This window comes from Microchirus variegatus, assembly GCF_963457635.1.
Source record: "Microchirus variegatus genome assembly, chromosome: 19".
Lineage (NCBI taxonomy): Eukaryota > Metazoa > Chordata > Actinopteri > Pleuronectiformes > Soleidae > Microchirus > Microchirus variegatus.
This window is the reverse complement of record NC_139820.1, coordinates 10,334,952-10,359,671: the sequence shown is the minus strand read 5'-3', so window position 1 is coordinate 10,359,671 and position 24,720 is coordinate 10,334,952. Positions and strand designations below refer to the sequence as shown.

Here is a 24,720-nt window from a genome sequence, read left to right as displayed (position 1 = left end):
ATTTTAGAATTTGACTCTACAGAGATTGTTGTTTTGCACTTTTTTCATGTTGTAAAAACATGTAAATTCAGCTCGTCATGAAGCTCTGCAGAAGCCTGATAACGAGCTGTTGATCTGAATCAGGTGTTGGAGCAGGAAAACATGTAAAACATGGAGGACAGAGTTCCCTGAGGACCGGGGTCAGGAAACACTGCTCTAAACAGGCTCAGGTTAGCATTAGCTCACTGATGTTTGGTTTTTAAAAACATTTTTACAGTGTGCTGTGGTATCATATCACATTTTCTTTTTTTTCAGCTTATTTCCTGCTCTCATTCTTATCGTCCGTTTACCAGAACAGGCTTATTGCTCTTTGCTGCAAATCCGGAACGGATTCCATGGACGGACGGGACTGGATTGGATTTGGGTTTCTGCTGTAAGTACAACGAAAGCTCAGTTTCTAGGTTATTTGTAAGTGTACAAAAATCTCTATATATAGATATAATACTCTCTGTCTCTATATGTATATATGTTACATACGTGTGTGTGTGTGTGTATACGTGAATATAGTCACAAAGCACTGAATATGGTTCAAACACAGGTTGTTTTTTGATATATAAACAGACTCAGGGTTCACGTTTGTTTCATTTTTTAAATGAAATGTTTGGTGTGGTTTAAAAACAATGAAAGGATTTCAAAGGTGTGTGTAGAGGGGCCCCTCAAGTCAAACAGGTTTGGGTCCATTGATTTGTGTTCTTTGGTTTTATTTTTGGTGTTTGTACAAACGAGGTTTACAAAGGTTTTTACTCTGAACTTCTTTCATAAAACATGTGGTATGGTGTCCTGTGAGTGTCAAATGTCCGGTGTTGAAAACAAGGTTTTGCCAGAGTTGAAAGGTTTTTTTTAACTGTGGTGTTTGACTTAGCACTGTGCTGTATATAAAGGTTTGTGTCTTTTTGGTTTGGTGTGAGGTTTTTCCTGTTGTGCATCAAAAGGTTCAAACTACAAAGTGGTTTCATCAAATCTAAAATCTCTCAGGTTTTGGTCTTCAAGACAAAAGGTGTCAATGGTGTGTTTTTACTTTCTGGGTTTTTCTCTGGGTAAACCAACCTAAAATGGCTGAAAGCTGAATGAAATGGTTTTGATAACATTCAAACAGGTTTGATATGTGTGGTGTACTTTGGTTATTTTGGTGTTTGTACAAACCCGGTTTAGAAAAAACAACTTAAAGCCGTTTTGCTAAATGGGATTTATCATCTCAAAGGTATTTTGGTTTAAGGTTGCTTACTTTTGGTGTTTGATTACATGGCGTACTGAGGGGCTTTGGTTTGAGTGTCAAATGTGTGGTATTTAAAGCTTTAAACACAAGAGGGCGCTGGTATGGGACAAAGTGGGGGAAAATGCCACTGCGCTGTATAGTGTTTGTATTTATGTGAGGTTTTTCCTGCTGTGCATAAAAATGTGAACTACTTTAGAATCAAGGACCCAACATGGCTTCAATCTCCAAGTTCCAAAGATGGTGAGTAAACCAGACTCCTCCTGATATGAGACACTGATGTTTGCTGCTGCTTTAGTTTTTGTTGTTTTCATATCTGTTCCAGAATCAAGACCCGACACGGACCTTGTGATGGAACGGTCACGCTTGGTGGACGTCCAGGACAACTTTGACCAACTCTCTGAACTCTGATTGGACGGAACTCTCAAAACGTGACGGCGAAACAAAAATCTGCTCACAAGGACGGACAAACTGGAATCATGGCTTGGAAATGCATAAGTAACTTTCTGGACAACTTTGTCAACACGATGATGCAGCAAATGGAGGAATTGATTCACCTTAGTGAATCTACTCTTGGAAAATGGATGGATCTGCATGATGATCTTTGAGGAAATGGGATCAGTGGATTCAAAACCTGGAGGAACGGAACACAAGAATCTGAAAAAAAAACCAACATGAACTGCACAAAATGGCCTCCTTGTGGTCGTCCAACCAAAACCAATGACTAACAAAAGTTACCTCCTCTTGTCCTTTCTGTCCTCCTCCCATTCCCCCCAACCGGTCGAGGCAGACGGCCGCACACTTTGAGTCTGGTTCTGCCAGAGATTTCTTCCTGTTAAAAGGGAGTTTTTTCTCTCCACTGTTGCCACGATTGCTTGCTCATTGTGTGAATTGTTGGGTTTCTCTTCTCTCTAATATTATGAATGATTTAAAAAAAAAAAAAAAAAAAGGAGTGCAAGTCCGACTGTCACCTCCACGTGGTGCACTCTGGGTAACGCTAACGACGGCGGCAAACGATAAGTTTACCCGGACATTTGTGACTTATTTGAAATGTTGATCTTTTTGAGTAAATGTTAATGTGTAGAATGTGTTTGAATGTTTGTTTGTCATCGTTGTGACGATAAAGTCAAGTTAATTTTCACTTCATGTGTTTTCATGTGTCCAGAAACGGCAGCAAAACATGGACTGGACTTGATGTGGTTACCCTGTGAATCGACAAACTCATATTTATTTCCTTGAGGTCCTTTTATTGCTTTCCTTCCATTCTTTTTCATGTCTTTAAGCCCTTTCTTTTTGCCATTCCGCCTATATTTTCATTCTTTTTTTCTTTCTTCCATCCCTACTTTCATCCCTGTGTTCTCTCCTTCTCTAATGGACTTTATTGCTTCCTTCCTTTTTCTGATTAAATGAGGTTTTAGTCCAACCAGCAGGGGGCGTCACAGCCACTTCAGCCTCAGTGGGTGAAGCTGAGTCTTTTTTCTTTTCCATTTCTAAATCACAGTGTAAGTGTGGTTTAAAGCCAACAGGGTTTATGAAGAATAAGTTCTTGTTTTTATTGTTATTTAAAGCTAACTGTATTTTCTTCTCTGTATTGTTTTATTGCGTTGAAGAAAAGAGCCTGTGATTGTTTGACTTTAATTTCTACTTAACCTTTATATGTTTCGTTTCTTTTCTGCTTTGTGTTGATGTTTTTTCCATCTTGAATCTTTTGTGTTAAATAAATAAATAAGTCACTTATTTGAAGTCTCCGGCTCTTTCACTCACACTCACTCTGCTGAACTGGCTGAACAAATGTGTGCCACAGTCTGGCCCTCGGTGAAATTCTGTATGGCCTGAACCCTGAATGTTTTCTCATGTTATTTATGGGCTGGCAGTGACTTAAACACACATCTGTGTTTATCACACGTTGTTTGTTTGCTAATGACTTTGCTAATTTTCCTCACATTCCAACAATTCAACAGCTTTGAATAAATTTTTCATCTACACGTAATGTCACCTTTGTCCACTGGAGGTCAGGTTTTTGCAGTTCTGTTTTATGATGAATTATTTATGGCCTGGCAGGGTCTTAAACATAAAAAAACTGTTTCCCTCACAAAAGTTACTATTTATTTCACCAGTTTAGCAGCTCTAAATCTCATGTGACCTTACATGTAATGTCAAACGTGTCCACCAGAGGGCAGTTTCAACATGTAAACACATTTCAAGATCCTCTTCACCACCTACAAATCCTTCTTACCTTCAGACCTCCATCGCCCCATTCACTCACACCGAACACGCTGCACCGTCAAACATCTGTGTAGCCCCAGTTAAGCCCCTCAAGCATTTTATTTTAGATTTGATAAAATATATAATATAGATATGTTTTTTGAAGTTAAACATTTAAAAAGTTCACAAGTAGCCATTCTGTTCCAATCCAATCACTGTGTGTGTGAGTGAGAATGGAATAGGTGGGGGCGGGTCGCTACGGTAACTGTGGAGCTTTTTTTTTCCTCTACATGTAAAGTGACTTTTGTGATAGAGGAGGGAAGTGTGGTGGAGCCTTGAGGGATTGTGGACTCATCACCAGGCTCGCTTCTCCTCTGCCTCAAATCTCCAAGGACCTGAAACACAAGGAAAAGAAGCTGAAGCCACCTTCACTCATGACAATCCATCATTATTTAGTCACTGTGATGAAAGGAAGAAACTGTAGGGATGTTTTTAAGGTAGAACATTAGCTGAAAGGATGTTGTCGATAAATTCGTTCTTCATTGATGAAGCAGAGCATGAGAGAGAATAGATCAAAGCAGGAGAAACATCTTCTACATACGTAGAGTAAGATTAGAAGTAAGAGGAAGATTCTAATGAATAATATCTCAAATATCCAATGCCTGACCTGAACATTACTGGGCTCAGAGATGGAGAAGCTGGTCTCCTGAAAGTTGCTGCCATCTGCTGGTTTACCAGACAACGCCAGATCGGTCCTGCTGGATCTCAGTGCAGCATTTGATACGATAGATCATGAGATCCTGCTACATAGACTAGAACAAGATGTTGTGATTAGAGGATCTGCACTTGTCTGGTTCAAGTCCTATTTATGGGACAGATTTCAGTTTGTTAGTGTTAACGAGGAATACTCCATATTCACTAAGGTCAACTACGGAGTTCCTCAGGGTTCCGTGCTCAGACCTATTCTTTTTACACTGTACATGCTGCCATTAGGCAACATTATCAGGAAACACAACATAGATTTCCATTGTTATGCAGACGACACCCAGCTATATGTATCTGTACGACCGGACGACCCAAACCCATCTATTAAACTCCAGGATTGTCTCATAGACATACAGACGTGGATGACTCGGAACTTTCTGATGCTTAACACAGAACAAACTGGGGTCATGATCAAAATTGGGCCAAAAGATATAAGAGCACCACTTTCAAGTGGAGCTCTAAACCGAGGCAGTAACACTTCAGTCCACTGTACTACAGTAAGGAACCTAGGAGTCCTGTTTGACAAGGATTTATCACTGGATGAACACATTAAGCATATATGTAGAACAGCCTTCTTCCACCTTCGCAACATTAAGACATTAATTGGAAATATTATATCACGACAAGACTCTGAGAAACTTATCCACGCCTTTATAACCTCTAGGCTGGATTACTGTAACTCCTTACTGTCTGGATGTCCTAGTAAGTCCCTGAGAAGCCTTCAACTTGTCCAGAACGCAGCAGCACGGATACTGACTGGAACCAGACGAAGTGATCATATAACTCCTGTCTTGGCTTCTCTTCACTGGCTCCCAGTGAAAAGTAGAATATATTTTAAAATACTTCTACTCACATACAAGGCAATGAATAATCAGGCACCTTTTTATATTTGTGAATTAATCACTATATATCAACCCAATAGACCCTGAACTCAGGTCTACTGGTTATTCCTAAAATAACTAGAAGTAGAATCGGTGGTAGAACATTTATCTACCAGGTTCCTCTCCTGTGGAACCAACTTCTGCTTTCAGTCAGACAGTCTGACTCTGTCTCTGCCTTTAAGGTGAGACTGAAAACCTACCTTTTTAACATAGACTATAGTCGAAGCTAGATCAGGTATGTCCTGATTAGAATAGTCTATCTTATGCTGCCATAGGCTTAGACTGCTGGGGGAATTTCCCATCATGCACTTAAAATGAGCACACCGACTTTGCACGAGCCGCACTTTCTCTACCCCCGCCTCGATTTCTCAACCCTCACCACTTACCCGATGTCCCCCCATGACATGTAGACCATAAATCCACATGTAGACCATAAATCCACATGTAGCACATAAATCCACATGTAGACCATAAATCCACATGTAGCACATAAATCCACATGTAGACCATAAATTCACATGTAGACCCTCTCTAACTGATGTTTAATCTCTTACAGTTCTGCTGACACCAGTGAACGACATGAGGTCAGGACAGGAAAGAGGACTCCGTCATCTTCAAGTCTCTGACCACAACAGCCTTCACTACAGGCTGTGACAGATGATCCTGGCATTTAAAGACTTTTCACTTTTTATTCTTTGTCATTGTGTATTGTATGTTTTTGGTAACATCTACTGCACGTCTGTCCGTCCAGGGAGTGGATCCCTCACCTGTGGTTCTCCCTAAGGTTTCTACCCTTTTCCCTGTTACAAGAGTTTTTTCGCTGGTAGTTTTTCCTGACCCTGGTCGAAGGTCTAAGAACAGAGGATGTTACCAACCCTGTGAAGTCCCTGAGAAAAACTATGTTTTGTATCTGTGGGCTATACAAAAAATGATTGATTGATTGATTGATTTAACAGAAAAAAACAAAAGTATTTTGGAATGTCTTGAAATTGTACACAGTCATAGTCAACGACACCCTGAACAAGAATCCGTTGAAAATATTTGCATATCTCCTAAGGAATATTTTTAATGAATTTTTGAAAATCTGGAAAGCGATCCATGCACTTAGGCAGTGACTTAACTTTTGATGTTTTTGGTTTGTTTTTAAAGCATTAAAGCTGCAGGAGTTCATCCATGTCGTCCAGTCGCTGGAAACAAACGTTTGGACACCATGGATCACACAGCAGGAAATCAGGTGAGACATAGGAAACAATCCATTTGCCCTGATGCACTTAGTGACTTGACTTTTTTTTCAAAAAAGACCTCAAAGGTATCTTGGAATGTCTTGAAATTGTACACAGTCATAGTCAAGCATGCCCTGGACAAGAATCCGTTGACAATATTTGCATATCTCTTAAGGAATATTTTTAATGAATTTTGAAAATCCAGGAAGCGATCCATGCACTTGGACATTCCAAGTATGTTGGAATGTCTTGAAATTGTACTCAGTCATAGCCAACGACGCCCTGAACAAGAATCCATTGAAAATATTTGCATATCTCTTAAAGAATATTTTTAATGAATTTTTGAAAATGAGGAAAGTCTGTGCACTTAGGCAGTGACTTAACTTTTTATTCAAAAAAGATCCCAAAAGTATCTTGGAATGTCTTGAAATTGTACACAGTCAAAGTCAAGCGAGCCCTGAACAAGATTCTGTTGAAAATATTTGCATAGCTCTTGAAGAATATTTTTAATGAATTTTTGAAAATCAGGAAAGCGATCCATGCACTTGGACATTCCAAGTATGTTGGAATGTCTTGAAATTGTACTCAGTCATAGTCAACGACGCCCTGAACAAGAATCCGTTGAAAATATTTGCATATCGCCTAAAGAATATTTTTAATGAATCTTTGAAAATCAGGAAAGTGATCCATGCACTTAGGCAGTGACTTAACTTTTTATTCAAAAAAGACCCCAAAAGTATCTTGGAATGTCTTGAAATTGTACACAGTCATAGTCAAGCATGCCCTGAACAAGAATCCGTTGAATATATTTGCTTATCTATTGAAGAATATTTTTAATGAATTTTTGAAAATCCAGGAAGCGATCCATGCACTTGGACATTCCAAGTATGTTGGAATGTCTTGAAATTGTACTCAGTCATAGCCAACGACGCCCTGAACAAGAATCCATTGAAAATATTTGCATATCTCTTAAAGAATATTTTTAATGAATTTTTGAAAATGAGGAAAGTCTGTGCACTTAGGCAGTGACTTAACTTTTTATTCAAAAAAGACCCCAAAAGTATCTTGGAATGTCTTGAAATTGTACACAGTCAAAGTCAAGCGAGCCCTGAACAAGATTCTGTTGAAAATATTTGCATAGCTCTTGAAAAATATTTTTAATGAACTTTTGAAAATCAGGAAAGCGATCCATGCACTTGGACATTCCAAGTATGTTGGAATGTCTTGAAATTGTACTCAGTCATAGTCAACGACGCCCTGAACAAGAATCCGTTGAAAATATTTGCATATCGCCTAAAGAATATTTTTAATGAATCTTTGAAAATCAGGAAAGTGATCCATGCACTTAGGCAGTGACTTAACTTTTTCGTCAAAAAAGACCCCAAAAGTATCTTGGAATGTCTTGAAATTGTACACAGTCATAGTCAAGCATGCCCTGAAGAAGAATCCGTTGAATATATTTGCATATCTCTTGAAGAATATTTTTAATGAATTTTTGAAAATCCGGAAAGCGATCCATGCACTTGGACATTCCAAGTATGTTGGAATGTCTTGAAATTGTACTAGGTCATAGTCAACGACGCCCTGAACAAGAATCCATTGAAAATATTTGCATATCTCTTAAGGAATATTTTTAATGAATTTTTGAAAATGAGGAAAGTCTGTGCACTTAGGCAGTGACTTAACTTTTTATTCAAAAAAGACCCCAAAAGTATCTTGGAATGTCTTGAAATTGTACACAGTCATAGTCAAGCATGCCCTGAACAAGAATCCGTTGAATATATTTGCATATCTCTGGAAGAATATTTTTAATGAACTTTTGAAAATCAGGAAAGCGATCCATGCACTTGGACATTCCAAGTATGTTGGAATGTCTTGAAATTGTACTCAGTCATAGTCAACGACGCCCTGAACAAGAATCCGTTGAAAATATTTGCATATCGCCTAAAGAATATTTTTAATGAATCTTTGAAAATCAGGAAAGTGATCCATGCACTTAGGCAGTGACTTAACTTTTTCGTCAAAAAAGACCCCAAAAGTATCTTGGAATGTCTTGAAATTGTACACAGTCATAGTCAAGCATGCCCTGAACAAGAATCCGTTGAATATATTTGCATATCTCTTGAAGAATATTTTTAATGAACTTTTGAAAATCAGGAAAGCGATCCATGCACTTGGACATTCCAAGTATGTTGGAATGTCTTGAAATTGTACTCAGTCATAGTCAACGACGCCCTGAACAAGAATCCGTTGAAAATATTTGCATATCGCCTAAAGAATATTTTTAATGAATCTTTGAAAATCAGGAAAGTGATCCATGCACTTAGGCAGTGACTTAACTTTTTCGTCAAAAAAGACCCCAAAAGTATCTTGGAATGTCTTGAAATTGTACACAGTCATAGTCAAGCATGCCCTGAAGAAGAATCCGTTGAATATATTTGCATATCTCTTGAAGAATATTTTTAATGAATTTTTGAAAATCCGGAAAGCGATCCATGCACTTGGACATTCCAAGTATGTTGGAATGTCTTGAAATTGTACTCAGTCATAGTCAACGACGCCCTGAACAAGAATCCATTGAAAAAATATTTGCATATCTCTTAAGGAATATTTTTAATTAATTTTTGAAAATCAGGAAAGCGATCCATGCACTTAGGCAGTGACTTAACTTTTTCGTCAAAAAATACCCCAAAAGTATCTTGGAATGTCTTGAAATTGTACACAGTCATAGTCAAGCATAACCTGAACAAGAATCTGTTGAATATATTTGCATATCTCTTGAAGAACATTTTTAATGAATTTTTGAAAATCAGGAAAGCGATCCATGCACTTGGACATTCCAAGTATGTTGGAATGTCCTGAAATTGTACTCAGTCATAGTCAACGACGCCCTGAACAAGAATCCATTGAAAATATTTGCATATCTCTTAAAGAATATTTTTAATGAATTATTGAAAATGAGGAAAGTCTGTGCACTTAGGCAGTGACTTAACTTTTTCGTCAAAAAAGACCCCAAAAGTATCTTGGAATGTCTTGAAATTGTACACAGTCATAGTCAAGCATGCCCTGAACAAGAATCTGTTGAAAATATTTGCATATCTCTTGAAGAATATTTTTAATGAATTTTTGAAAATCCTGAAAGCGATCCATGCACTTGGACATTCCAAGTATGTTGGAATGTCTTGAAATTGTACTCGGTCATAGTCAACGACGCCCTGAACAAGAATCCATTGAAAATATTTGCATATCTCTTAAGGAATATTTTTAATGAATTTTTGAAAATGAGGAAAGTCTGTGCACTTAGGCAGTGACTTAACTTTTGATTCAAAAAACACCCAAAAGTATCTTGGAATGTCTTGAAATTGTACACAGTCATAGTCAAGCATGCCCTGAACAAGAATCCGTTGAAAACATTTACATATCTCTGGAAGAATATTTTTAATGAATTTTTGAAAATCAGGAAAGCGATCCATGCACTTAGGCAGTGACTTAACTTTTTCTTCAAAAAAGACCCCAAAAGTATCTTGGAATGTCTTGAAGTTGTACACAGTCATAGTCAAGCATGCCCTGAACAAGAATCTGTTGAAAATATTTGCATATCTCTTGAAGAATATTTTAAATGAATTTTTGAAAATCAGGAAAGCGATCCATGCACTTGGAAGTTCCAAGTATGTTGTAATGTCTTGAAATTGTACTCAGTCATAGTCAAGCATGCCCTGAACAAGAATCTGTTGAAAATATTTGCATATCTCTTGAAGAATATTTTTAATGAATTTTTGAAAATCCGGAAAGCGATCCATGCACTTGGACATTCCAAGTATGTTGGAATGTCTTGAAATTGTACTCAGTCATAGTCAACGACGCCCTGAACAAGAATCCATTGAAAATATTTGCATATCTCTTAAGGAATATTTTTAATGAATTTTTGAAAATGAGGAAAGTCTGTGCACTTAGGCAGTGACTTAACTTTTGATTCAAAAAACACCCAAAAGTATCTTGGAATGTCTTGAAATTGTACACAGTCGTAGTCAAGCATGCCCTGAACAAGAATCCGTTGAAAACATTTACATATCTCTGGAAGAATATTTTTAATGAATTTTTGAAAATCAGGAAAGCGATCCATGCACTTAGGCAGTGACTTAACTTTTTCTTCAAAAAAGACCCCAAAAGTATCTTGGAATGTCTTGAAGTTGTACACAGTCATAGTCAAGCATGCCCTGAACAAGAATCTGTTGAAAATATTTGCATATCTCTTGAAGAATATTTAAATGAATTTTTGAAAATCAGGAAAGCGATCCATGCACTTGGAAGTTCCAAGTATGTTGTAATGTCTTGAAATTGTACTCAGTCATAGTCAAGCATGCCCTGAACAAGAATCTGTTGAAAATATTTGCATATCTCTTGAAGAATATTTTTAATGAATTTTTGAAAATCCGGAAAGCAATCCATGCACTTGGACATTCCAAGTATGTTGGAATGTCTTGAAATTGTACTCGGTCATAGTCAACGATGCCCTGAACAAGAATCCATTGAAAATATTTGCATATCGCTTAAGGAATATTTTTAATGAATTTTTGAAAATCAGGAAAGCGATCCATGCACTTGGACATTCCAAGTATGTTGGAATGTCTTGAAATTGTACTCAGTCATAGTCAACGATGCCCTGAACAAGAATCCATTGAAAATATTTGCATATCTCTTAAGGAATGTTTTTAATGAATTTTTGAAAATGAGGATAGTCTGTGCACTTAGGCAGTGACTTAACTTTTGATTCAAAAAACACCCAAAAGTATCTTGGAATGTCTTGAAATTGTACACAGTCGTAGTCAAGCATGCCCTGAACAAGAATCCGTTGAAAACATTTACATATCTCTGGAAGAATATTTTTAATGAATTTTTGAAAATCAGGAAAGCGATCCATGCACTCGGACATTCCAAGTATGTTGGAATGTCTTGAAATTGTACTCAGTCATAGTCAACGATGCCCTGAACAAGAATCCATTGAAAATATTTGCATATCTCTTAAGGAATGTTTTTAATGAATTTTTGAAAATGAGGATAGTCTGTGCACTTAGGCAGTGACTTAACTTTTGATTCAAAAAACACCCAAAAATTCTTGGAATGTCTAGAAATTGTACACAGTCGTAGTCAAGCATGCCCTGAACAAGAATCCATTGAAAATATTTGCATATCTCTTAAGGAATATTTTTAATGAATTTTTGAAAATGAGGAAAGTCTGTGCACTTAGGCAGTGACTTCATTTTAAGTCAAAAAAGACCCCAAAAGTATCTTGGAATGTCTTGAAATTGTACACAGTCATAGTCAAGCATGCCTTGAACAAGATTCTGTTGAAAATATTTGCATATCTCTTGAAGAATATTTTTAATGAATTTTTGAAAATCAGGAAAGCGATCCATGCACTCGGACATTCCAAGTATGTTGGAATGTCTTGAAATTGTACTCAGTCATAGTCAACGACGCCCTTAACAAGAATCCATTGAAAATATTTGCATATCGCTTAAGGAATATTTTTAATGAATTTTTGAAAATCAGGAAAGCGATCCATACACTTAGGCAGTGACTTAACTTTTCGTCAAAAAGACCCCAAAAGTATCTTGGAATGTCTTGAAATTGTACACAGTCATAGTCAATGACGCCCTGAACAAGAATCCATTGAAAATATTTGCATATCTCTTAAGGAATATTTTTAATGAATTTTTGAAAATGACCCACTGAGAAGGTCATGAGCGTGTGTATGTGTTCGTCAACTAAAAATATTACTTTGCGTCCTATGTCTATGTCAAACGCGATATTTTAAAAACCGCCCAAAATCAGCAGACGCAGACCTGTGTTTATCCTGAGAATAAACTCTTTATTCGTATGGCAGGGCCACTTCTTTTTAATCACAATATTTTTTTTATTTTTTTTTATTTTTTTATTTATGTATTTTATCTTTTTTTTTTGTAGTTCTTGAATTTCACAAATGCAACTAACTTTAGTGCTTATATTCATATATAAAACTTTGGTAACACAGATTATGCAACACATATTCACCATTAACTAGGCGCTTTCTAACAGGCATATAAGTAGCGTACTAGCCCTTTATTAGTAAATATTAAGCATGTATTACTACCTGTAGGAAACATCTTAATTCATGTCGTAATAGAGGGAGAATAAGGTGTTATTACGTGCTTAATGATAACTTATAAAGGGCTAGTATGCTGTTAGAAAGCACCTAGTTAATGGTGAATGTGTTCCCTAATCTAAAGTGTTACCAAAACTTTATACAACATGTTATCTTCATGTTATGGGTCACAAAAGTAGCTCCTCTGATACTAGAGGTGGCAGAGTTGGGGTTAGGTTAAGGATCAGGGTTTGGCATTAGCGTTAGCTGTTTGATGGTTATATAATATTAAGGAATGCATTATATGTGTTATGAGTGTTCTCACTGAGAATGCTGTACAAGAATGTGTGTGTGTTTGCGCGTGCACACATGATAAAATTGATTACACTCACTGTGTTAATGGATAATCTGCATGAAAGCTTAGCCTAAGTGTGTTATTAGGGTAAATCACAGTGTGAATATTCATAGAGATGATCTGTTGCGCCCCCTGGGGCTCCTGTCTTATCACTGCACACCCTACCTGCCAACTGGCATGAGCCAGCCGGGAGCTCCAGGCCCATGTGAGCAAACACACACACATCCACAACTGATATCACCCGACTTTATTCTCTGGTGACGGCAAAGTTTGTCTGCGGGTAATTAAACTTTGCCTGTTGTGTCTCCTCTTCTCTCTTTCATCTACTCTTTATCTCCCACTCCTTCCTCTTGTCTGTGTCTCGCAGTTTCTTTGAGAACATGAGCCGCATCGTGTCTGCAGACTACGTGCCCACAGAGACCGACGTTCTGCGTGTGCGACTGAGGACCACAGGGGTGATAGAGACACAGTTTAAGGTCAAGCACCTCATTTTCAGGTAGACGCCTTCTTATTTTTGCTTTGTGTTAAAGATGCAGTGTGTGACATTGAGGGGAGGGTTTAATGGAAATCAGATCTTTAATATGGTACACATATACATGACCATGTCCTTGCACTTTTTTTCAATGAATATAACATTAAATGAATCAGAAATACACTCTATACATTGTTAGGCCCTGTCCCAATACCTCCCCTCACCCTACATTTTTCCCCTAACCCTACATTTTGCGCGTTCACGTGTAGGGAGGAGCAAGGGGAAATGTGATTTTCCCTTTATAATCAACCCTCAAAATGTAGTGAGCTCTGATGCAGGCTTAAAAAGAAGTGGAAGATGAAATTTACCATGATGCTTTGTGAATTCAGCAAGCCGGCTGCCATTTTCAACAAAGATGGCGGCCACATCTGCAGCGGAACCAGAAAGGGAAAAAGTACATAGTTTCCATTTTTGGCCCGTTTTTTAGACATTAATAAAACATCAAACAATTGTTATTTAAATGTATTTCATACTGTTCAAATGTCTGGTGTTCTAAGATTTTAAGATGCTGTAAATTGTAAATAACTGCCAGATATTGAAAGACACTTACACACAGGTCATTTTCTGGTCCTTTTAAGGTTAAAAAATAAGTCCAGACATGTTGAGGCTTAGATGTTTAAGGGTTAACATGTACTTTAGAAAAGGTTCTTCCTTTAGAGAAGCCCCCCCATCTTGCACCACAGAGGCTTACTGTACTTTCTGGGATGCAGAGGCCTCCGTAGTTCCCTGACGTGCTTGGAAAAGGGAGGGATGAGTGTTGAAATTTTCGCACAGTGAGAGCGAACGCAAACGATGTTCGTCTTAGAGCTGGTGACTCGATTTCCACTCTCACTACGACCGACTTCACTCCCTACGCCGCAACGCTTCTTATCTCCATCTACAGCCTGTGCGATCAAGCCCAGAGATGTGAGATTATAGTTTGATTCGGCATGTCGATATGGCACATGACAGCTCGCGTCATTGGCTCGGTCTTATCAGAGGAGAAGCAGAGGGCAGGTATCTGAGTTCAGGAGGCTGATGTCAGGTTAGCCATATTCATCTCTGACCAATCAGCCGGTGTCGAGTAATAAGTCACACTTAACCCCTGATCTATCTTAAAGAAAGTAAATCACTTCATCACCAACAACCATAAGACACTTTCTTTACCTCCCTGAAGCTCGGTTTTACCTTCAGCATCTTAAATGGATTGACTTGCTGTCAGATGATGGGTTGCTTAGATATTTGTGTTAAAGGGCAGGTGAAGCTGTGTAGCTAAAGTCCTGTAAATTCTGACTTTATTCTCAAAATTCTGACTTTAAACACAGAATTCAGGCTTTATTCTCAGAATTCTGAATTAAAACTCATAATTCTGACTGTATACTCAAAATTCTGACTTTAAACTCATAATTATGACTTTAAAACTCATAATTCTGACTTTAAACAGAATTCAGGCTTTATGCTCAGAATTCTGAATTTACACTCAGAATTTCTAAATGTATTATCATAATTCTGAATTTAAACTCATAATTCTGACTTTTAACTCAGATTTCTGATTTTAAAACTCACAATTCTGACTTTGAACTCACAATTCTGACTTTTAACTCAGATTTCTGATTTTAAAACTCACAATTCTGACTTTGAACTCACAATTCTGACTTTATTCTCATAATTCTGACTTTAAACTCAGAATTCTGAGTTTTAAAGTCAGAACTCAAATATTTTTTCCTGTGTGGCCCTAATCCTCTTCCGTACATGTTTCACTGCTGGTTAGTGGATAATAGAATTAGAATAATATGTGAGAAGAGGCAGATTTTGACACATGTTCAGATATATGAAAACTGTCCAGTGTCTGTCCCATCTAACAAAAAAGAGTTTGAAATTAAGGTTATTATGAACTGAAGCATAATTAGATTTGGTGAATGTTATGCCAAAAACATGAATCATCATGCAGGCTAATCAGAAACCAAAGAAATTTAGATTAAAACAACTCGGATTGTAACTACAGTTAGTTGAATCAAGAAGTTGATTTGATTTTCATTTACATGCACATCTAGTGTGTGTCTGTGTTTTTGTGTACATACTGTACATGTGCGCGTCTCATCGTGTACAATTCCATTACTCTTGTGTGCCGAGGAGCTTCTCCTCTCTCCCTGGACCTCAGCACAATATCAAGCTGTCCTTCACAGTTGCTTAACATCACACCTCGTATGATTATTAAAAAATACATTACCTCAGATTTTCATAAGGTCTCTGTTTAGCATATAAACGCGGTAGAGAGAGCGGCTTTATCAGACGTGGTGACATCAGTGCGGGGCATTTGTGTCACATCTGAGCGTCTCTGGATGCTGCTTGCTTGTGTGTGTGTGTGTGTTTTGCATTAAAGCGATGACACTTGTTTGTTTCATCGCAGGCAAAAGTTTCAGTCGTAAAAGAAAAATAAATCAAAGTGTTTATCTTGTGCAGATAAATACGCCGCCTCTACCTCGCAGCCTTAACTGTTTGCGTCACCGCCGAGTCGCTCAGGATCTGATTGTTTGTTTGGGGTTTTTTGTTTTTTTCCTGGGAAACAATGTAACAGTGATGTCACACAACTTCGATCCAAAGAGGAGAGGATCAGAGTCTCGTGGTAGCGACGGAGCTCTCCTCTTTCTCTTATCTGCCTGAATTCTTCAGGACATAAATAATTAGTTTGAGTTAAACTGACGCACAAACTGTGTGTGTGTGTGTTTTTGAAGAGATCCAGCCCTCGGAGTTGAAGAAGAGTTTTTCATACGTCGATGTAATTACTTTGAAAAGTACATGCAGTTTGTGTCATCTGCTCATATTTAGCTTTTTTTTCTTTGTTGTATTTTAACCCTTAATTAACATTACATTTGTGTCTTATATCCTTTTTTCAGCACAATCTAGATAATCCGATTTGTGCATCACTACCAAAAAAAGCAGATATATAAAACTAATCATTACTTTGACTCAACAAAAATTTTGTAAAGCCTCAATATGTGACCTATAAACACACACACACACGCCTGCGACACAAATCTGTGCCGTGTCATTCAAATTTTGACACAATATTCCTATCATATCATATCATGATATCGCAGTATTTCACAGAATTTCAAAGTAAAAGTGTTCGAAAGACATATAGGATGCTAATGTTGTTGGAAATTCTCTGCTGCTGGTGAAGAATGAAATAGAGAACTTCTGCCAGCCTCCACATTTATACCTGAGCAACTCCCCTTTCGCATTCCTCCAATAGACAAAGAGTCTACCATTCCAGGTGGTGTTTTCACACTTCTTTGTCTACTGTAGGCATCGATGAGCCGACACCCTTTCGGATGTTGTAGGGAGGTGCCAGTTCAGGCTAGACATTCTAATTACACAATATACAATACACAATACCCAAAAGGACCTGGTCCATTACACTCAATAAATCTCTTAATATCAAAAACAGACAGAAATAGATTTAAATAGAACTCAAATTAAAACACTAAATGATATACTGTAATGGAGTACATTTAATAATGCCATAATTACAACAAAATGTCTTGTTATTACTATTATGTCTATATTCTATCACCTCTCTGGCAGCTGTGCCTCGGTCACCAAGCTACGTTTAAATATAGATGTTTTATATTTAATTGCTGGGGCCACATGTCATTGATTTGAGGGCCGCATGTGGCCCTCGTGCCGCATGTTTGACACGTCTCGCATTAAAAGACAAAACATTCACTGAAACCAAAGGTGTTGTGAGGAGTAAACACCCAGTAAAAACATTATTAATACACAAGACTTTGCAAGTGTTTCACTTCAAACTCAAGGTTCTTCTTGTGTGTCAAAGACGCCCCTGAATAATAAATGGAACCAAATGTTCATAATGTGAATAATTCACATGAAATACCACACAGAGGGGGTAAAGCAGAATGATTACACCCAGTACAAGTGTGTGAATATCAGCCATGGGCTTTTCTGCTGTCGCCGTTAATCTGCACTCCTGCACCCGTGTGTAGATCTGGAGGTTTGGGATGAGAGGAGGACGATGAATTAAAAACTGGCGTATACTCTTTTTTTGTAAAGTGTGAAAGAAAGATTCCCTTGAATGCCGGGTGTTTTAACTGTTTTGGAAAGGAAGCGATCGCCCTGTCGTGACCGCGATGGAGTGATTGCCTCGACACTGCCACTCAAGAAATCAGCCGAGTAGCAATTATTGGAAGGGTTAGTTACAACACAGTCTCTCTTGAGTTCGGTTCAGCACGGAGTTCAGGATGATAAATCACACACTGAATAAGTGGCTCTGATTAATCACCACATTCTCTGACACACACTGCAGTGTAGAGCACATGCTTTTCAGGTGAAAGGAAAAGATGATGAATTAACACTTGTGTGGTAAAATCATCTCCTTGGCCACACAGTTTTTCATCAGTGAAATAAATGCCTATACCTCACCACTAGTCGCAAACATTATGTTTGGGATAGACATACACTACCGTTCAAAAGTTTAGGGTCACTTAGAAATGTCCTTAATTTTGAAGGAAAATCATTTCTTTTAAATGAATACAACATTAAATGAATCAGAAATACACTCTATACATTGTTAATGTGGTAAATGTATGTTTAAATTTAGGTTTTTTAGTTCATATTAGAAATGTCTGTCCATCTGTGTGCCTGTGCACTTTAACTGTTTCACCGCGGGCGGATGAGTAACGTCTTCTCGATTCCTTTTATGTCTGGTACATGTGAAGAATTGACAATAAAGCTGGCAAACGTTTTTTAATGGAATATGTACATAGGTGTATAGAGGCCCATTTCCAGTGTTCTAATGGTACATTGTGTTTGCTAATCGCGTTAGAAGGCTATTGGATGATTAGAAAACCCTTGAAAACCCTTGTGCAATGATGTAAGCACAGCTAAAAACAGTTTTGCCGGTTCTTTGACGAATGGGCAAAATGATTATTTTGAATAAAAATCATTATTTCTAATCTTGTCAATGTCTTGACTATATTTTCTATTCATTTTGCCACTCTTTTGATGAATAAAAGTGTGACTTTTAATGGAAAACACAAAAAAATTGTATAGGTGATCCCAAAACAAACGGTAGTGTATAGGGATTAGTGATATATAATAGCAGATCATCTGCGTATATAACAATGCCACCTCTCATCTATGGATTCCCTCACAGTCTTTGAGAGAACGTAATGGTTCGATGGCTAAAACAAACAGGAGTGGAGAAAGGGGACCTCGATGTTATGGGAAATGGGAAGATCTGAAGGAATTGGTAGAGATATAGCAGCCTAATCCAAGTTATAAAGTTCTCTCCGACACCAAATTTTCCAAGAGCTGCAAAGACGCTGGTGCCTCTTCATTTTTGCTGTGTTTTCCGCCCAGACACACTCTAGTTTGCATACAGATGTCCCATTTGACCCTTGACCACCTCGCGTAATAAGGTTTCCGAGTCTTTTTTTCCGCCTTGCGTCGTTAACATAATCCGCTGTGATAATTACAGTCACAGCACTGCAGATGAGGAGGGGTGAACATTGCGGGGCAAGAGCAAGGTGACAAACCGGTCAAGACCACTCAGAGGCCACTGGAATCACGATTTGACAAGAGACAAGATAGACTAAGATAGACTTGGACAAAAACCAACTGTCAATTACACCGACGTCCACTCATTATGTGCTCATTTCCTCATAGACTTTTCATAGAAACAGAATTATTTTTGCAACCAGAGGAGTTGCCCCCTTGTGGCTATTCACTATATTCTCACTTACTTGCATTTGCATCCTCAGTAGAAGTGCATTTCCTTGTAAACAATAAGTAAACAAACCTACTGTTGCCCATAGACCATCGTTTTTATGTGACGCCCTGTCTGTGACGGTATCAAAAAACTGTTTATTTCAAGGAGGATGAAGTTTGACCGCTTTGGTACGGTGGCCCTGAGAGGTCAGGGCTCTGCAAATCCCACAACACAACGGATGTGTTTCCATGGACTTTAATGACATATTCAAATATGCACAGGAGCCAGTGTTGGGTTCATTTAGTTTAGCGTTAGTTGAAATGATTAGTGCAGGATTACTTTGGATCACAGTGTCATTTGTGAACAGTTAAAGTAGTTAACTGTCGGCCTTGGGCCTTTGATTAAATATTCTTGCAAAGGAAAGGAACGTGGCTTTGTGGACCTTTGATTTTATTTGAGATAAAGGATACCATGGACACTTTGATTATCTTTGACAGCTATGATAGATAGAGAAATTGGGTGGAAAATATCAGCAGTTTTGTTTGGTTGACGTGTCCATTAGAAGCTGTGCTAGGTTTGGTGCAAAAAGGTTTATTAAGGTAACATTTTGTCTTTTTGTATCTGTGTCTGTGTGTGTGTGTGTACCCACAGTGTGATATATGGGCAGTATGCGGTTGTGTTGTGTTACGAAATGACATGTTCTGGGAATGTTCTGTCATCTCTACGCGATACCTTCACTGATCGTTCCCCTGTGTGTGCGCCATGTAGCGTCTCATCTGTTCTCAAGAGAAGAGAGCGCTCAATGGAAGCTCAAAAGGATGTTGTGAGATGATGCATCAGGCTTTGAAAACGGGTGAAGTGGGACCACAGATCTGTGTATCTAGCTGTGTTTCTCCACTCTTATTCCTGTCCTATTCCACGCTGACCTTTGTGCCGCCGTACTGTGATTGTCTCAGGGAACCTGTTGTGATTGTCTTGGTGAAAATTGAAAACATAGTAACAGAGGTGTGTGTGACGTGTTTCTTGTGTGTGTGTGGGGGATTTTTTCCCCCAAAAACCAATGCAATCTGCCATTGATTGATGATTTAGCCCTCAGCAGCACAGTCGGATGTTCCATTAGTATGGACGGTCATGAATGCACAGAAAGCACAGCCGTACGCGCCTCTATTGGAAATCTAAGGTTGTTTATGTTGAAAGAACAAGGCCAGACACAGTCATTTCACATACTGTCTAATTATAGATAGAGTTATGATCTTTTATGATCCTCCAGACAGCATAGAATAAAGGAATAATGTCATAATTTTAGTATCATTTCCTCCTAAATTAAAAATCCTGAGAAAATGAAAGAAATGTTGCATCTTGTTAGAGCTGGAATTGTCGTCAGATTGTGTTTAGAGTTAGACAATAACTGGTTATGTTTAAGGTTATGAATAATGATTTGTTTAGGCTATCTTCTTTGTGAGGGCCAAAGGGTTAGGGGTTCGGGTTAGAATTGAGTTTAGGTTAGGGTTCAAATTAGGGTTAGAATTGAGTTAGGGTTGGGGTTTGGGTTGGGGTTAGAATTGAGTTTAGGTTAGGGTTCAACTTAGGGTTAGAATTGAATTTGGGTTATGGTTCAATTTAGGGTTAGAATTGAGTTTAAATTAGGGTTAGAATTAAGTTTAGGTTTGGGTTCGACTTAGGGTTAGAATTGAGTTTAGGTTCGGGTTGCGGTTAGGAGTTTAAAAGATAAAACTTAAATAGCACAGGTCTATTGATCCGGTTGGTGGTGGTGGTCCAGTCCAGGGCCAGCAGACGGGACCAGGGTACAAGAATTAGAATTGAGTTTAAATTAGGGTTAGAATTAAGTTTCGACTTAGGGTTATAAATAAGTTTAGGTTCGTTTTGGGGTTAGAATTGAGGGTTAGGGTTAACCTGTGTGTGCGTGCGTGCGTGCGTGCGCTCCAGTACTCATGTGAAAGTCCCTGATTGGAGTGTGCTGACTGAAACACGGCCACCTGGGTCCAGTGCCTCCATGTTATTTCTCTTCGAGCATTTCTATTTACTGTTGGGCTTCAGATTTGATTTTCATATCTTGCGCATGCTTTGGTCGTTTTTTTTGTTCTGTAATTATGTCTGCGATATTGTCTCACTTCGGGGCACAGCCTGTTTGTGCTTATGAGACACCAAAAGCAAAAAGTGTAATCGGAAATATTAAAGGGACAGTTTTTGTGAAGTGTGGCTGTGTGCCGTGTTGACACACTGCCAGCAGTGTAAGTAGCTCCAGATACTAGAGATACTAGAGCTCCTGAGATACTAACATGAGAGGCACAAGTGAAAATGCATTTTAGCCACTCAACTAAAAGCTAAGTTAATACATTTTACACCTGCTTCAGTCCACAATATTTTGATTTTCACTGATTGAAAACTGGCTTTAGCCAAACTTCCCAAACTCCCTGACCTCATGAGCTAAGGGTTAGGGTTTTACTAGTGCTGGGCACGTTAACAGCGTTAATGACGTCATTGTTAACGCTAACCCTAACCCAAGTTTCCATGACAACTGTTCGGAAGAAGACGCGAATGACGTCATGTTTACGTGACTTCCGATTGTTAAAATTAGTCTTTAAAGTAACGCTAAACTTTAAAAACAGAGTTACACATACGCAGTACACAGGTACGCTGCTTATTCGTAGCGCTGCTCTTTTCGTTTAGTGAACAGACTGCTCCAGTTTGACTGTAGGCGCGCTAAAGGAGCTAACGGAGTTAACTGGTAAGCAGGGCCTGGACTCTGGTAAACATGAAGTCTCTGGTGTCTTCTTACGGTCAGTTGTCATGGAAACGTGTCATGCGTTAACGTTGACGCTGTTAACGTGCCCAGCACTATTTTTTTACATGTTGCATATTGTGTCTTTATAGCAGTTGTTTATCCCATCTTTGGACACTTGCTCACCTGTCTTGTCCCCCTCCCTCTCTCTCTCTGTGTAGGATGTATGATGTCAGAGGCCAGCGAACCGAACGCCGGAAGTGGATCAGTTGTTTTGAGGACGTCAGGGCGGTGCTGTTCGTGGTGTCCCTCAGTGGTTACGACATGACCCTGGTGGAGGACCCCTCCATGGTACTATCCTACAATTGTGTTCATGTTCTTCTGTCAAAGATACTAGAGGCAACCCTGTTTTTTTTTTTTTTAATTGGTGCGTCCTCGGCACCGCTGCAGCTGTCTGACGGCATTGCTGTCTTCTCTCTGCAGAATCGGCTGCAAGAGAGCATGAAGCTCTTCTCCTCCATCTGCAACAACGTCTTCTTCCGTAGCACATCCATGGTGAGACATTTATCGCTGCCTTCCTCAAACATACAAATAACACAAGGTTAAAAGTAACCTCAGACGGTTGTTTGATTATAGGAAGCAGATAAAATGGTGCGTAAACTTTATTGGCAGAAATGTAGAATACTGCACAAAAGTATGTTGTCTTTTTGAAGCAGACAATCTGCAGTTTCACCACTAGATGTCACTGTTTCTTACACACAGGACCTTGATTCTTCAAAATAGAGTAAAGTTAGCTCTCTTTTTCATCCAGATACACTACCATTCAAAAGTTTGGGGTCACCTTTCCAATTTCGTTTGTGTTTACCGTTAAAAGTCACACTTTTATTCATCAAAAGAGTTACAAAATGAATAGAAAATATATTCAAGACATTGACAAGATTAGAAAATAATGATTTTTATTCAAAATAATAACTTTGCCCTTTCGTCAAAGAACCAGCAAAACTGTTTTCAGCTGTGCTAACATCATTGCACAAGGGTTTTCAAATCATCCAATAATAATCATCTAACGCGATTAGCAAACACAATGTACCATTAGAACGTTGGAGAGATGGTTGCTGGAAATGGGCCTCTATACACCTATGTACATATTCCATTAAAAACCAGACGTTTGCAGCTAGAATAGTCGTTTACCACATTAACAATGTATAGAGTGTATTTCTGATTCATTTAATGTTATATTCATTGAAAAAAAAGTAATTTTCCTTCAAAAATAAGGGCATTTCTAAGTGACCCCAAACTTTTGAACAGTAGTGTATATGGACCTGGTTGAGCCAAAGAGGGCGGGAACCTTGGTTCATTCTCACTGTTGAGTCGATGGACAGAGATAATGGAGGAGACACTAGAAGAATGTCTTTGTAGCCCTCATTTGTCCTCATTGACACCATGAAACAAAAAGAACACTAATTACAATAATGTTATTACATACACAGTTTGCAGCCTCGGCCCTTTGTCTTTAAGTCATCTGTCACTCGTAATTACACGGTGAGCTTTAATTAGGGTTCGCTTTGGTGAGGTGACATTTCCCCTCCGCTGTGTTTTTCCATTCCCGCTTCCACTAAATGATCACATTAAAACAACCGTGTAACAAGCTTGTTCAATTTATTCCACAGTTTCCACTTAAATTGCTTTCCCACCGACTCAAATAAGTCGGGGCGTGGGGACGTGTCAGCCATTGTCAACTTTTGAAGCCTTTCACTGTTTTCAACAGTGGAACATAACATAACCACATCCTGTTTGTGGGGTTTTAACGTAGTGACATCTATGCAATTAGATTTGTGTCGGTATTTTCAAATAACACTTTTTAAGAAGCTAGCAACACTTTTCAGGAAGCTAACAACACTTTTTAAGAAGCTAACAACACTTTTTTAAGCTAACAACACTTTTCACGAAGCTAACAACACTTTTTTAAGAAGCTAACAACGTTTTTAAGAAGCTTACAACACTTTTCACCAAGCTAACAACACTTTTTAAGAAGCTAACAACACTTTTTTAAGCTAACAACACTTTTCACGAAGCTAACAACACTTTTTTAAGAAGCTAACAACGCTTTTTAAGAAGCTTACAACACTTTTCACCAAACTAACAACACTTTTTAAGAAGCAAATCAAATATTGATTTAATCATTCAAAAAATACTATATTTTATTGTTTTAAAATACACTTGTTCTTTGCGCTCCCTCATTTGTTCCTTGCGCTTCCTGTTTTGTATTTTGCGCTCCCTCACTTGTTCTTCACACTCCCTGATTTTTTTTTTTGCGCTGCCTGACTTGTTCTTTGCACTCCCTGATTTGTTCTATGCACTCCCTCACTTGTTGTTTACGCCCCTGACTTGTTCATGCGCTCCCTCACTTGTTCTTTACGCTCCCTGATTTGTTCTTTGCACTCCCTCATTTGTTCTTTACGCTCCCTCACTTGTTCTTTTCACTCCCTGATTTGTTCTTAGTGCGCCCTGATTTGTTCTTTGCACTTCCTCACTTGTTGTTTGCACTTCCCGGTTTGTTCTTTGCACTCCCTCACTTTTTCTTGCCGCACCTGTGACGGCATCCGGTCCATTGAGCTGTCACTAAAAAATCAGCAGGCAGCTTCCGAAGGCCTGCCTGCAAACAAAAATCCATGGTGCAAAGAACAAGTGTATTTTCAAACAGTAAAATACACTATTTTTTAATGATTAAAACGATATTTTACTTACTTCTTCAAATCATTTGTTTGCTTCGTGAAAGGTGTTGTTTGAAAATACTGACGCAAATCTAATTCCCGTAGAATTCCCGTAGAAGAAAGTTATGGCTAGTCAAATTCTTTAATGTTGCACTCGTTCAGCTCGCCATTCTTTTTTTAATTAATTTTTTAACAATAAAATTGTATTTATGGCTT

General features: G+C 38.4%; 1 protein-coding gene across 1 annotated transcript in view; it reads left to right on the top strand.

The window, feature by feature from the left end:
- The window catches only part of gnav1 (guanine nucleotide binding protein (G protein) alpha v1), a gene marked incomplete at both ends in the record, with an annotated part of 36,530 nt that overhangs the window by 8,821 nt on the left and 2,989 nt on the right, over positions 1-24,720 (top strand). Inside the window, 3 exons of the mRNA XM_083906046.1 lie at positions 13,173-13,301; positions 22,012-22,141; positions 22,274-22,345. Coding sequence (XP_083762172.1) covers positions 13,173-13,301; positions 22,012-22,141; positions 22,274-22,345 — 331 coding nt within the window. The remainder of the gene's footprint in view (positions 1-13,172; positions 13,302-22,011; positions 22,142-22,273; positions 22,346-24,720) is intronic.